Below are 14,537 nucleotides of genomic sequence, written 5' to 3' on the forward strand. Positions count from 1 at the left end.
GAGAGAGAGAGAGAGAGAGAGAGAGAGAGAGAGAGAGAGAGAGAGAGGAACAAAACCAACTAATTGAATACTTTTTCCCCATTAAAAACAACCACCACCACATCATAAGTAAAGCAAAGCACAAAACAAAGAAACATACAAGAATCCAACAGTGCAAAGCTTCATGTCACCCTCCAGGGACCGATGATTTAAAAGGTCCAAAGCCCCTACCACAGAGTGTGTATATGTGTGTATGTGTGTGTGTGTGTACACACACACACACACACACACACACAAAATCTCTCATGCTCAGGCTTGTTAACATCCCATGGATGATGCAGTTTATGGCGGCTTTTGCATGGTACTGACATCTCCACAATGCTGAGGTTTTACCCTAGCTTCACTATTTTCTCTCCTAGGCACTTTTAGGGACTCTGACCATGTTACATGATACCAAATCCAAACTTCTCTCCATGATCCCTTCTATTCCTGTGGTTTCTGTAGCAACTGTGGCAAGATCCCCACTAATTGATTCTTCTAGCCTTTGTTAACAGACCCTGTTTCTGCCACACTATACCAAATTTCAACTTCTCTCCATGATCCTTTCCTCTTTCATGCCTTCAAAACAAACAAGTACCACTTGGGAGACTCTTACATATTGCCAAGTCAGCAGTCAGCATGAGGTGCAGAATTGGCTCCCTCAGATTATAGCTTCCATGTGCTGACTCAGAGGAAAAACTTTCCTAAATCTTAATCACAGTTGATTCTGCAATCCAAGCCAACTAGCACCTGTTGTCTCAGCAAAGCAAAAGTTTTACTATGGTGGTGATGGCCTCCATACTATGGTGGGAACAGGCCTTATTAATTACAGCCTGTTCTTCAGCTCCAGATGACCAGAAGCATAAATGCTTTTTTCACAGTATCACACAAATAGCCCTATTACAGTCATTGCTTCTCTCTGAGACTTCACAAGTCAGGTCTCAATCATCTATGTCCCCTTCAGCCTTATCCTACATGCTCCCCAAACAACATACCAAGCAATGGCTTTTCCATTCCAACGTTCTAAAATCTTCCCAAAAATACATGGTCAGATTTGTCAAAGCAATATCTCAGAGACTGGTATCAATTTCTGTCTTACTTAAAGTTTCCATTGCTGTGTTAAAACATCATAACCAAAATAAACTTGGGAAGGAAAAAAATTATTTCAACCACAGGGTATAAATCTAAACCTCAGCACCCATTACAGAAATCACTATGAAGATTACTCAAAAAAAAAAAAAAACAAAAACAAAAAACAAAAAACAAACTGCTGTATGATCCAAATATACCACTGGAACAGTCTAGACACAAAGGAATCTAAGTCAATACACACGAACAAAGCTGTGTGTCCGTGATTATTTTGGCACAATTTACAATAGCCAAGTTTGAAATCAGTCTAAATGCTCATTGATAGGTGAGTGCATCAAGCAACTTGGTAATACAGGTCTGAAGAGAGAGAGAGAGAGAGAGAGAGAGAGAGAGAGAGAGGGAGGGAGGGAGGGAAGGGGGGAGGGGGGGAGGGAGGGAGGGAGGGAGGGAGGGGAGAGAGTGAGAGAGAAATGAGTTTTACTTGGGCAAAAATCATAGCATTTGCAGGAAACTTGATGAAAATGTAGATGATTATGATAAATACAGCAGATCAAACTCAGAAATATACAAATATCATGTTCCCAATCATGTGGGACATCTAGATGTCACACGTATATATCCATGTCCTATATGCATGTACATACATATACATACACACATATATATTTATATATACCTACAGGTACTATTCAGGTAAAGAACTCATAGGAGGGAGAAAAGCGGGTAATTGAAGGTGATTGTGGCCAATGTACATGACATACTTGTATGAAAATGTCATTAAGAAACACATAACTTCATATAACAAGCATAAACTAACACAAATACAAATTTTAATTACTAATAAAATAAGCATTCTGTTGAGTTTTCAAATCTGTTTTGCTATCCAACAATATGAAACAAGTACTGGTAGGAAATTGGCTGCTATACTATAACTGGCAGTGAAAAATGTGCTATTTCTAGCTCCAAACCATTTTCTAAATATTTCAAAGTATGAAAAACTCACCATTCTCGTTAAATTTGCTAGTTCATTTGATGTATTCTCTGTTTCTTTCAGCACCTCACTCACTGTTTCTTCATCGCCTTCAATGTCCAGGTTCACAGATTCGATTGAGGTTGTATAGTGGGCATCCAGACTGGTAAGCTTATCTAGTTCTTTCCTAAGATAAAAGCAAAGCTGAATTTTATCCACATTGAAAAGACAATTGTACTTAAACCACTCTCTAACTTATTAGGAATCAATGGCATTTATCTTTAAAATTCTCCCATCCCACAGCAGTTCTAAATTTCTAAAAAGCTCAGACATCAAGTAAAGAGGAGTGAGTATAAAAGCAGACTCGTACTCTCCTTCTTCCCAAGAGAATATACATATTTGGGGAGTTTGTTTCGGATTGTCTTATGGAGAAGTTGGGTAATAAAGTGATGGAAAGCTAGTTGGCATTTAAATATCACCATTTTCACGTCCATTAACCAGAAAAACCCAATAGGGAGAGGCAGTCACACCCTCTCACTCTGTTGTTAAGAACTAGTATACAAGTATATTAATTTAACAAAAGGGTGGTATTGGCAGAGTACTTTGCATATAAAGCAGCGAAACAGAACCCAGTAGACACAATCAGAGCCATGGAAATAGAACTTGATGAATCTTGACAATGTTTCATGTGCCCTGTTGAGCCAGTATATGTTTGTGAACCCCCAAATGACCACCAAGAAGCCAAATTCTGATGTAATCACTCTAGGATCTCTATATTCAAGCTGGAGTTTGGGCTACACCCATCTCTGATGCGGGAGAATGGGCAGGAGCCTCGAGCCCAGACTCAGGCAAGCATTTATAGAGGCAAGAAGGAGGTGTCTAGCCTGGTATACATCTGATGGGGGGTCCACTATGACATTTAACATAATTGGCTGGTACTGGGAGCCAAACCATAAATGTGACTTCTGTTTTCCTCCTGACTGGTGGTTGTTAAGAAGTGAAGTGACAGGGGGCAGACTTATAACCAGGAGGTACAGATTGGTTGGGGAATAACCTAGAAACTGGTGCTAGACCCAGAACTTGTTGGGGTATAAGCTAGAAACTGGTGCTAGACCCAGAACTTGTTGGGGTATAAGCTAGAAACTGGTGCTAGACATAGGCATTGTTGGAGGAGGTAGCCTGGAAACTGGTGCTGGGCCTCTTAGTTAACTTGAGTTCAATTTTAAGCTGGGTTTCTTAAACGGAGTCTGAACCCAAATATTTGGTCTCTCAGCCCTTTAACCAAAGCAGTGTGACACAGGGTGCCTTATTACATAGATGCTCAAATAGAGAGACAGAAAGAAAAGGAGCTAAATCTGACTAAATCTCAAGAATCATTCTCCTAATGCTTCCAAGTACAACATGTAAAGCTAGAAACAATAGGTTAGAAGAAAATAGTTTACAATTTGAGCATTAGAACAAGAGATTTCCCATAGCACCAAGCCTGTAAAAAAGAATTGACAAACTGAATTCTAACAAAATACCCCCATAAAGGGATTAAATGTTAAACCTTTTAAAATCGTAAGATAGTTTCAATTTACAAATCTAACTTTTAAAACTAAAGTTGAATTCTCTATTCAAAAATTAACTATATCGGCCAAAAAAAGCACTTGAACAGATATTTCGTAAAAGAAAGAATTTGCTATCATGTCAGCACAAAATGTACAAAAGAAAATTGAAATAAAACTTCAATGTTAAAAAAAATGCTAGAGTGACTGAACAGTTTTCTTTCAAAAAGTGATCTCTTCTAGCTGGTGTGGATGTTTAACTGTTTCTCTACACTGTGCAGATGGTTGCAGTTTTTTTTTAAAAAAAACTAATATATACTTAGCACATAGTCTGGCAATCAGATTCAGAGACGGGCCTTCCATTGACAAGAAAACTTAATGCTCACACAGACCTAGCACATAAATTTCTAAAGCAACAAGACTAACAAGAAAGTAAAAACTAACCAAATCCCCCAAAGTGTGGTTGGTTAGGTAAACCCAGCACAAGCACACCATGAAATCCCACTTAGTAATAAATTCCAAGGTGTTCTTGAAATTTATCTGCTACGGTGGATTAACCTTAATGGCAAAAAAGAGCAAAACATAAAAACAGAAACAAAAACAGGAACCCAAATGTTGCTCGTTCTGTGATGCATGTCCAAACGTGTCCAAATGATGATCTGAGGATGAGGGGTCAGATAAAGAATAGAGCTACAAAGATAGGCAACATAGGAGATGACAGCATGCCGTACTTGAATCAATGCAGTAGGTAGTGAATTTACACACAAGAGAAAATTACATGTAATTACAGATGCAATCACATTCATCCTTGTGAATTAGTGCATGTAAAAACATGGTACATGGAAAAAACTGGGTAGGGCCTGTTTCCTAGTCTGATATCATAGTTCTAATCTCTAAATTCTCCCCTACTGGAAGAAACCTGGAGATGGGAACAGGAACTGAGAACCATAGACTTCTATGGGTCTGTAATTACTTATAAAGAAAAATAAGGAAAACAAACGTGTGGGGAAAAGTACTGTATAACTTAGCATAGCTAAAACAGAAAAATTAAAATTATTAAGGAATATTATTATTGGTCTGTCATTGAACAGCATTCTGCTTGAAATACACACACACACACACACACACACACACACACACACACACACACACACATACACACAAAGCCCAGGCGCAGGAGGTATTGCTAATGGAAAACTTGAATGGCAAAAGAAATTTAGTGTGAAATTTATATAAATTATATCAGCAAATAACCCCAGAATTTAGTAAATAAAGAATATCCATGAGAACAACAGGTGGCAAAACCCGACTAGATGACATTAATTTTCGATTTATTTATTTATTTATTTATTTATTTATTTATTTATTTATGTAGTTGAGCAAGTAGTTTATATCTAGATTAATGTAAAAATAAACTAAACTAAACCTCAAAAACAAAGAGGCCTGTAGAGATGGCTCAGTGGTTAAGACAGTATGCAGCTACTGCAGAGGGCATAAATGCAGCTCCTGGTGGTCCACAGTTGTCTGTAATTACTGCTCCAAGATTCATTGCCCCCTTTGACCTTCTTGGGCACTTGAACATCTGTGGCACACATTCACACATAGACATAGACATAAATAAATCTTTAAGGTCTCAAGAACATAGATGATCTTTAAAAGTACAGTACAAGTCACAGGATGAACTCTCTTCCTAATGGAAAATTAAAATTCAGAGACTGTATGATATTTTGTTTATTTAGGTTATTTTATAAGTCTTACTTTATGTACATGGGCATCTTCTACATTCATGTCTCTGTAACCCTTGCATGCGTGTTACCCACAAGAGCCAGAAAAGGGCATCAGATTTCCCTGAATCAAAATTACAGAAAGCTGTGGGCCACCATGAGGGTGCTGGGAATTGAGCTTAGGTCCCCTCAGGAAGAAGAGCCAGTGGTCTAACTCTCTGAGCATCTCTCCAGCCCTGATGTCTTATTTATACTAAACCCATTTTCTTTCATAATCAGCCTTAACTATTCAAGATAAATTCATTGAAGATGTTATTCTAAGAGATCTGTCAGCCAAGGAGAACTCAAGACAGAAACAAAAGGGGAAGAAATGGCTGTTATGACTGTAAGTCTATTTTTTAAATCCTCCTATAAAATAAAATATTGAAAGTGTTCTCATAGGCCATAGAAATAAAACATTTTGCAATCTGCAATCATTTAAGTGAATGGGAGTAGATAGAGTAAACTTTTAATTATTTTTGTATTGCCCAAAATATCAACAATCCAATGTGTTTTGAATCTGACTATATAAACATCTTACAAAATAATAAAATGGAATTATTATCACCTAAAGAGAAGAAGAAAGAATTGAATGAAAATAAGTAACATGGAAGACAGTCCAAGAAGCAAACCAGGACAAATAGTTTATGTTCAAGGAGTATACTAGTGATCTATGAGTGTATACAGTGACCCAACATTTAAATCACGCTGTCTGTAATGGAATAAATATTCCTGTCAGTGTCATGTTTATTAGTGAATCTAAAATATAAATAATCCAACACATTGGAACTTGATACTATTTTCAAAACATTAATAAAATTAAAATCTAGTAATACTACCTTTATAAATAAGCTTATGGAACAAAAAGAATTGTAAAAACCAAAAAGAGTGAATTTGTGGTGACAAGAAACCAATGGATATCTCAGGATATCATAATCACTTTAAACTTATATGCATATGAGTATAAACCATCAAATATAGGAACTAAACCTATAATAGAATACCAAATATGGTGACTTAGATGGCATCATAGTGTAAAGTTTCTTGTGGGTAAATGTGTGGTGTGTGTACATGTGTGTTTCATTTTATATATATGTATATGTGTGTGTATGTGTGTGTATAAATGCATACACCCATGTGGAAGTCAAAAGAGGACATCCAGTGTCTTTCTCTGTTACTTTCAGCTCTCAGCTTCATTGCCTTGAGACAGCTTCTCACTGAACATGAGGTTCTCTTGGTTTTGGCTTGGTTTGTCTGCCTGCCCACCACTAGGGTTATAGACATAAACAGCCGTCCAAGGTCACACTTAGATTTTAGGGATTCAAATGCAGGTCCTAATGCTTACAGAAGAACTTTTACCCACTGAGCCCTAGACCTGGTGCCATATGACAGAATTTTATAATCTTTTATCAATATTTAACTCAAAAGTAGCAAGGAGCAGGAAAAATAATATTTTCTCTAACATTGTCTTAGAAATAAGCAACCTTAGGGAGAGGGAGGCAGGTGAACACTCTAGAAGTTGCCAGAGTCCCGGGAGTTGAAACACTCTCAGGACTAATTGGGGGTGACCTTATCCAAAATGTCCAACATTGTGAAGAAGAAACTCAAAGAGTTCACCTCCGGTAGACAGATAGGCCCTCAAGTGGAGTGACAAGGCTACTAACCCACAATCAAAATTTCTGACCCAGAATTGTTCCTGTCTAAAAGAAATTCAAGGACCAAAATGGAGAAGAGACTTAAGGAAAGGAGGTCCAATGACCAGCCCAATCTGGGATCCATCTTACAGGGATGATGGGTCACCAAGGCCTGACACTACTATGCTATGACGTGCTTACAGTTGGGAGCTTGGCATGGCTGTCCTCAGAGAGGCCCTACCAGCAGCTGGCTGAAACAGAGGCAGATACTTACACCTGATCATTGTATTGAAGTTGGGGACCAGTATGGTTGAATTAGGGGAAGGATTGAAAGACTTGAAAGGGAGAGTGACCCCATAGGAAGACCAGTAGTCTCAACTGACCCAGACCCCAGGGAGCTATCAGAGTCTAAGCCAGCAACCAGGAGCATACATGAGGTGGTCCAAGGCCCCTGGCACTAGGTCTGGCCTCAGTGGGAAAAGATGTGCTTGATCCTTGAGAGACTTGAGGCCTCAGGGAAGGGGGAGGTCTAGTGGGGTGTGGAGGCAGCACCCTCTCAGAAGCGAGGAGGAGGAGGAATGGGATTAGGAGCTGTGGGAGGAGGGACTGAGGTGGGAACAATGACTGGAATGTAAAGAAATATCTACAGAAAAATTACTACACCTGAAGCTAAAGAGACAGGGCAGCTATAACATTTTTGAAATTTTCATGCTAAGAGTAAGTATCCTTTGTATATTGCTTAAGTCTTGATTTTGCACATTATAAAAATTGATTTTACATGTTTCTACTATAAACTAATATTAAATATTCCTGTTGAAATTTAAAAGGTGTGTGTGGGGGGAATCTTTCTAAAGTACAGATTCATGTTCAGTAGGTCTGGGTTGAACATGAGATTATGAACTTTGAACAATCACCTAAATAATACTAATGTTGATGTATAAAACTTAATCTCTATGATATGAAAGCATAGAAAACAATGTTCTTAATAAGGAACTAATGAGTGCTTTCCCAGTTATATAAGGCTAACTAAAAAGAAGATGTGCTGGTGTCCATGTAGACCAAAAGTTAGCACTGGATCCCCTAGAACAGATGGTTGGATGCCACAACCGAGATGCTGGGAACTGAGCCTTCATCCTCTGCAAGAGCAGCAAATGATCTTAACCCCTGAACTCTTGCTCCAGTCCCAGTTTAAGCACACTGTAAAGATGTTATGGATGTGACAAAATATATACATCTTAGCGGATGGATGTTATCTAGATCATAATGTTTGTACTAATTGTACTCATTTGCATATATGCATTTGATGATAACTTCATAGTGGTTTTAACATGCGATTAATTGTCCCTACTAAACCATGAATCAATTTAAACAAAGAAAAAAGTCTTTGATGTCACTTTAAGCCAAAAGAAATTTTAAGTCAATGAAAGAAACCAGGAGGTGTGTTGGCTAGTCTTTGTCAATTTGACACAGAGAGAATCCTTTTGGAAGATGGAAGATTGAGGTGAGACAATGTCCTCACCAGAATTGCTAGTGGAAAGTTTGTGCTGCTTTTTTGGTGACTTGGTGGGGGTGAGGTTGAGCTGGATTGATGACTGACATATGAGGCCCAAGTTACTGTTGGAAATTCCATCCAGGGACTGGTCGTCCTGAGTTCTACAAGAAAACAGGCTGCACAAGCAAATGAACTGCACTCTTCTGTGGCCTTTGTACCCGCTTCTCCATCCAAGTTCCTGCCCTGACTAACCTGAATGACGCAATACGAGCTATAAGATAAAATGAACCCTTTCTTCCCCAAATTACTTTTCCCTGTGATGTTTTATCACAGAAATAGAAACTCTAACAAAGATAGGAATGTATTAGATTTCTTTACTTTAGAAATTTATGCAAAGACATAAAAATCTCAACTATTAATAAGTAGAAGAGAATCTATGCATTTAAAATATTGTTCTATTAGTAAGAAAATAAATACAAGTTGAAATAGTAACATGCTTATAACTACTGCATTGCTTCACAAAATGTGTGATATCTCATTAAATAAATAAGGAAATCCCTTTTGCATGCAGGTGACAGGGAGATACATTTTGTTATGCTTTATCCTCATGAAATTTGCCAATATACATGACATTATAAAACAGAAATATACTGTTTTGTGAATTTACATAGATTTGTAAATTAAATATTCAAAATTCATTTGACGTAATCTTGGTGATAATATTGGCTTAAGCAATTTAAATTCTGTGTCTTTGAAAGTTTTGAGCAGTGGTATTTATTACAGTTTGGTTAACCTTTCATTTCTAGATACTATACATAGTATTTTAGGGCAAATTCTTACTCATAGGATGCTGCACTTGTTAACTCTTCTTGAATCTCTTTTTCATCCTCTTCTTTCATATACTTAAGCCTTAACTTTGCACCTTCACACTGATCCACGGACTCCTTAAGTTCTTCATGAATTGCTCTAAATTTTTCCATTACCTAGAAATGAAATATATGTTGCCCATATATTTATGAATGATTAATTAAAGTTTCCCAATGTCACTCATATTTTATGTTTAAAGTTATTAACGTATATTTTCTTACCATAATTAATCCTCTAAATGTGTTCAGTGTAGGAAATAGGGTTCTATGTTCCCTACCGTGACTGACAGTTCATTTTATGCTACAGAAGCATATAAGTTATAGGTTTATGCGCTCAAGTTAAAATCATCTTTTAAACCACTGAAGGATATTGATTTTTAATGTGCAAAAATATGAAAATGTGGAGGTACAATGAAAATAAAATCACATGTACTCACTTTAATCAGAAGTAATCATTGCTACCTTCCAGTAATACTCTGAAGCTTCTACTTTTAGTAATCAATGAAGACCGTCAGCACTTTCTATCTGTCTCCATCTCTCCTCTCTGCGTGTTCTCCTGTCCACCTCCCTTGTCTGAGTTATACCACATGACACTTGCTGCTCTTCTCCATTACCAGACACACGAAAAGACATTGTGCACAACTTATGAGCAAATGTGAGGAACACAAACCGCACTGTGCTGAAGCAAGCTGCAAAGACACTTTCCAAACTTAAATATTTTCTTCAGATGCACTGCTAAAACCAGAATCTGCTGAGTCTGAAGGGAAGGGCTTTCCTGAATGAGGATTGGCAAATTACTCTCCAGGAAAAAGATTAACAGTGTTAATTCTCACCAACAGAACACAAAAGCCTCCGTATTCCAAGAAACTTGATCACTTGCACATGATGAGCATGCTTGGTGCCTACGAGGCCAGAAGACTCTCCAGGCAGACCTGGAGCTGGAGTTTCAGGCAGTTCCAAGCCTTGATAGACCAAAAGAGTAATTCCAAACAGCAAATACTCTTAACCTCTGGCCCGTCTCACAAGCATCTACTGGAAAGTTTTAAAACAAAATAAACATATTTGCAAGAAAAAGTCTTAGACTTGTTATTTCAGTTATATCATGAGAAAGTTATTTTATCATTTTAAGTTTTGTATTTAATTTTATTGCATCGTTGCTTTGGTGAAAGTAGTCTCTTTAGCACACATCATGTCCTGTGTCGTCATTTTTCTCCTGCTTTTGCTTGAAATGACTGCAGGGTTTCAGGTTAATATGAATGCTAGTGCTGTTTGTAAAAGTCTGTAATTTATGTCTTTTTATTATAATATCTTAATTTAAAAAAAATCTTTCTTGGTAGATGTGTCTGGCCTCAGAATCTGCATCCGTCCAAATTCAGCACCAGGGTTAAAGAAGTTCCATTCTCGCTTTAGCATTTTAATTATGACAAGTAAATCTCAAGGGTCTTTTGATAAAAATCATACCTTTTTCTTTTATTTTGGAGACAGTCTAAGTTATAGAACTACATCTCTTAATATCAAGTAACTTCTAGCCTCCTAAAAGGAATTATGCATGAGGTGATTCATTATCATTTTCCTGTTTTGATAGAGGATTACTTTGAACACATTTTCAATCATATTTACAGATATATATTCTGTTAAAAATCTCCAAAAACTTCACAAAATTCTGCTATTAAAAGTATCAGCTTGAATTCATGTAAGGCTGTCCTTTTCTGTGGAATGGGTGTTTAAAATAATATTGAAATGATTAGTTATTCATAGGCTAGGTCACATCCAACTGCACTACCACTAAATCCTAGATCAATTATGGGGTGCAGTAAGTTAATATTTAGTAGGGTTTTGTTGATAAATTCCTACTTGGATCCTTGGACAATGTTTATTATATAGTTTAAATTTTTCATTATTCATGCTATATTTTAGATAGCATGTGCTTTTTAAATTAAATGTGATGTACCTTTGATAATTTATGATTTTGGATTTAGTTTAATCAATACACAGACAACATAAAAAGAATGATGCCAAAGTAAACAATTAATCAGTCTCTGGTATAATTGCAAAACATGGATACCATCTTCCCTGTTACATGATCAAGCATGCCACCAAGGTAGAGCATGCTAAGTTTTAGGAGCTTCCTACAGAGTGATCAACTGAGTAGTTTTGGCAGGTTCTAAAGCAGGTAGGCTGTTCTCTGCCTGTCCTGGACAAGCATTTGAGAACAGACAAGTGTATAGTGATAGAGAACGTGAGATTCTGTGAATTATTTGGGTGTAGGCTTGATGTACTACTGCTCAAGGAGAGAACTGGACAGCCCTCAGCTGAATCCCAGTATTATCTTATTCTAGGTGCTGCAGTCACCCCTACCTTCTGTGTTGAGATTTAATTATTTGCATGGACGCTGTTAATCTTGATTATTCCTTTTTGATGTATGTTATCTACAGTTAGGAATTTCTGTATGCATATTAAACTCTGGATGTTATGGTAGCCTCTGTTTTGATCCCTGTTATTTAATTCAGGTGGACACTAAGTTTATGGCTCACGGGTTCTTATTACATCATTTTAGCAATGAAGAAAGCAAAGAACAAAGGTTTACAAAAAGTTTTCAAGATCTGGAAGCTTATAGTAGGGATTTAAACAAGCAGTACATGAATCCCATTCTAAGGCCGCACTCTGAAAAGCTAGTAAGCCTGTTTCCTTTAGCCCTGTATGCTTCTGCTTCTCTCTGAGGAGACATTTGGTCCCTGCAGTGCTCACAATTCTGTTTTTCAATCTTGAGTTTTGTCAGTTATGCTCATTTCATAAATGGAAGATGTGCTTTCTTGTTCAGAATACGACTTTTCTTCTGTTGTGTCACTGTAGGCTTTTTTTTTTTTTTACATTGGTGAATAATATATGTCACCATCCCTAGTAGTGTCTCATTTGTATTATGGGGAATTACTTCTTCTGATGATGTGCAGCCAGAGTGAAGTTTCAACACAGTTCCTGCCTTTCTCTGCAGAAACATATTGAGGTTATGTCTTGTGCTATGTATTATGCTAAATACTGGCCCCCAAGGCCTGGTGAGAATCTGCGTGTATACAAAGTAATGTTATGTGACCTTACTTCTTAATTTAAAAATATTGGTTAAATAAAGATGTCAATAGCCTATAGCTGGGCATAAGAGAGGTAGGTGGAGTTTTGGTTTCTAATCTTGGGGTCTGAGGCAGCACCATGAGGGGAAGAAGAAGAAGAAGGTGGAGAGAGTAGAAGATACCATGGGTACATGAACCATGAAAACATAGCCATGACAGCTATCCAGTTGGAGTGAAGAGCTGCCCAGATACAGCATGGCAAGTTATAACTTGGAGTTATTAATAGGGAAGTAGGCATAAGAACTCAGAGGGTAGATATCTGCTTAGCCCTAGTGCTGATTAACATTTATAAATATAAAAGTTGTGCATTATTTTCTGAGAAGTTAATGATAAAAGATGGGGTATGACTGAGATTAAATGTTTATATCTACAACAGAAACCAAAAGAACAGACTGTCTTACTTTCACCCCTGAGGTAACTGGAGGTGGCAGACTGAGTTAAAACCAGTTGATCAGAAGCTCCACTTGTGAAACTGAACACACAGCAAGGGGAGCATAGCAAGGGGAGAACTGAGGCAGCAGTGACGGGGCCCAGTCATTCCCCAAAGAAAACCAGGATTCTTTAGAAAATGGTCCAACAGGAGAGAAGACCCACCCACAATGGTGGATTTAGATTAAGGTCCAAAATCTACAATGTAGTCTCCCAGGCCGGATCAGGCAAATATGCAGTTCAAAATCAAAGGTTATGCTTTCAGATTTCCATTTTACTAAAAGGAGGTCAGCTTTGATGCTGTTCAGGACTTGAACTGATTGGATGATAAAAGGTAACCGGTTTTACTCAAATGTTCTTCTTGCCTAAGACAGAGGCATTTAATGAAACATCCCCCATGTTGACACAAAACTAGTCACAGTGCATCTCTGGTAAGTTTGCACAAAGGCTTCTGTTCTCTTGACCTGTTGCAATGAGCTCTTGTCATTCCCAAACCTCCTCTCCTTGCTACTGATAACACTGCCTCCTCTGCCTACAGCAATACCCAAGGCCACTCACAGAGAAAAACCTCCATCTCATCAAATAGACACCAGTGTAAACAAACAAGGACAATGCCACTTAGGATTGGAGCAAGGTCAGCTATAATTGCTAAAACAAGGCCGTGTTAACCTTTTCTTTAAAGCACTAGGGTTTCAGTAGCTTTCTGCTTTTCAGTTCAGCATCCTTTCTCCTGACTCCATACCAGAGGTTGCCTCATGTCTGTCACCAGGTGTGAGCCACAGCATCATCTCTAGATATCAGGGAAGCTTAATGTTTCAGTGTTTCTATGGCTTGACAAAACACCATGACCAAACAGCAAGTTAGTAAGGAAAGAAATTATATGACCTATGCTTCGACTGCAGTGGTCACCACTGAAGGAAGTTAGAACAGGAACTCAAACACAGCAGGAACCTGAAGACAGGAGCTGATGCAGAGGCCATGGAGGCATGATGCATACTGGCTCACTCCCCATAGCTTGCTCAGTCTGTTTCCTTAGAGAACTCAGGACCACAAGCCCAGTGATTGAATCACCACAATGGCCTGGGTCCTCCCCCATGAATAACTAATTTTAAAAAAATACCCTACAGCTAGATCATATGGAGGCATTTCTCAACTGAGGTTTCTGTCTTTCAGACAACTCTAGCTTGTGTCAAGTTGACATGCAACTAGCTAGCACACCTAGAAATAATGAGAGGTGATTGTTTTGAATGGGTCAATCTTGTCAAGGAGTTTTCTCAGAGTTTCGTACTCTTTCCCAGTGGAAGCAAAAGAAGACCATGAAAACAGGGACATAACTCACATAACTCCAGCTGACACATTGTCAAATTGTAGAAGGATATAGGAAGAACCACTACTCTTCAAAAGGAGAAAATGAGGCTTCAACATAAGCACTACTCCAGGCAAGTTTTCAGAAGAACTCTGGAGAACAGTGGCACATTAGCTAATGGAATGGACCTTGCCTACTATTCAGTAATCACTAGGTATACAACTGAGGAAGTTAATATGTACATTGCAATAAGAACATTGGTGGAATTATTGTATATTGGCAAACTGGAGTTTTGTCA

At 37.9% G+C, this 14,537-nt stretch overlaps 1 protein-coding gene across 1 annotated transcript in view; it reads right to left on the reverse strand.

Annotated features, from left to right (window-relative positions):
• Ccdc178 (coiled-coil domain containing 178) overlaps nt 1-14,537 on the reverse strand; it is a 298,089-nt gene that overhangs the window by 251,668 nt on the left and 31,884 nt on the right. The window contains exons 9-10 of the mRNA XM_028774890.1: nt 9,354-9,496; nt 2,111-2,264 (exon numbers count right to left, since the gene is read on the reverse strand). Coding sequence (XP_028630723.1) covers nt 2,111-2,264; nt 9,354-9,496 — 297 coding nt within the window. The remainder of the gene's footprint in view (nt 1-2,110; nt 2,265-9,353; nt 9,497-14,537) is intronic.

The sequence above is a fragment of the Grammomys surdaster genome, unplaced genomic scaffold (genome assembly GCF_004785775.1).
Source record: "Grammomys surdaster isolate TR1022 unplaced genomic scaffold, NIH_TR_1.0 243, whole genome shotgun sequence".
NCBI lineage: Eukaryota > Metazoa > Chordata > Mammalia > Rodentia > Muridae > Grammomys > Grammomys surdaster.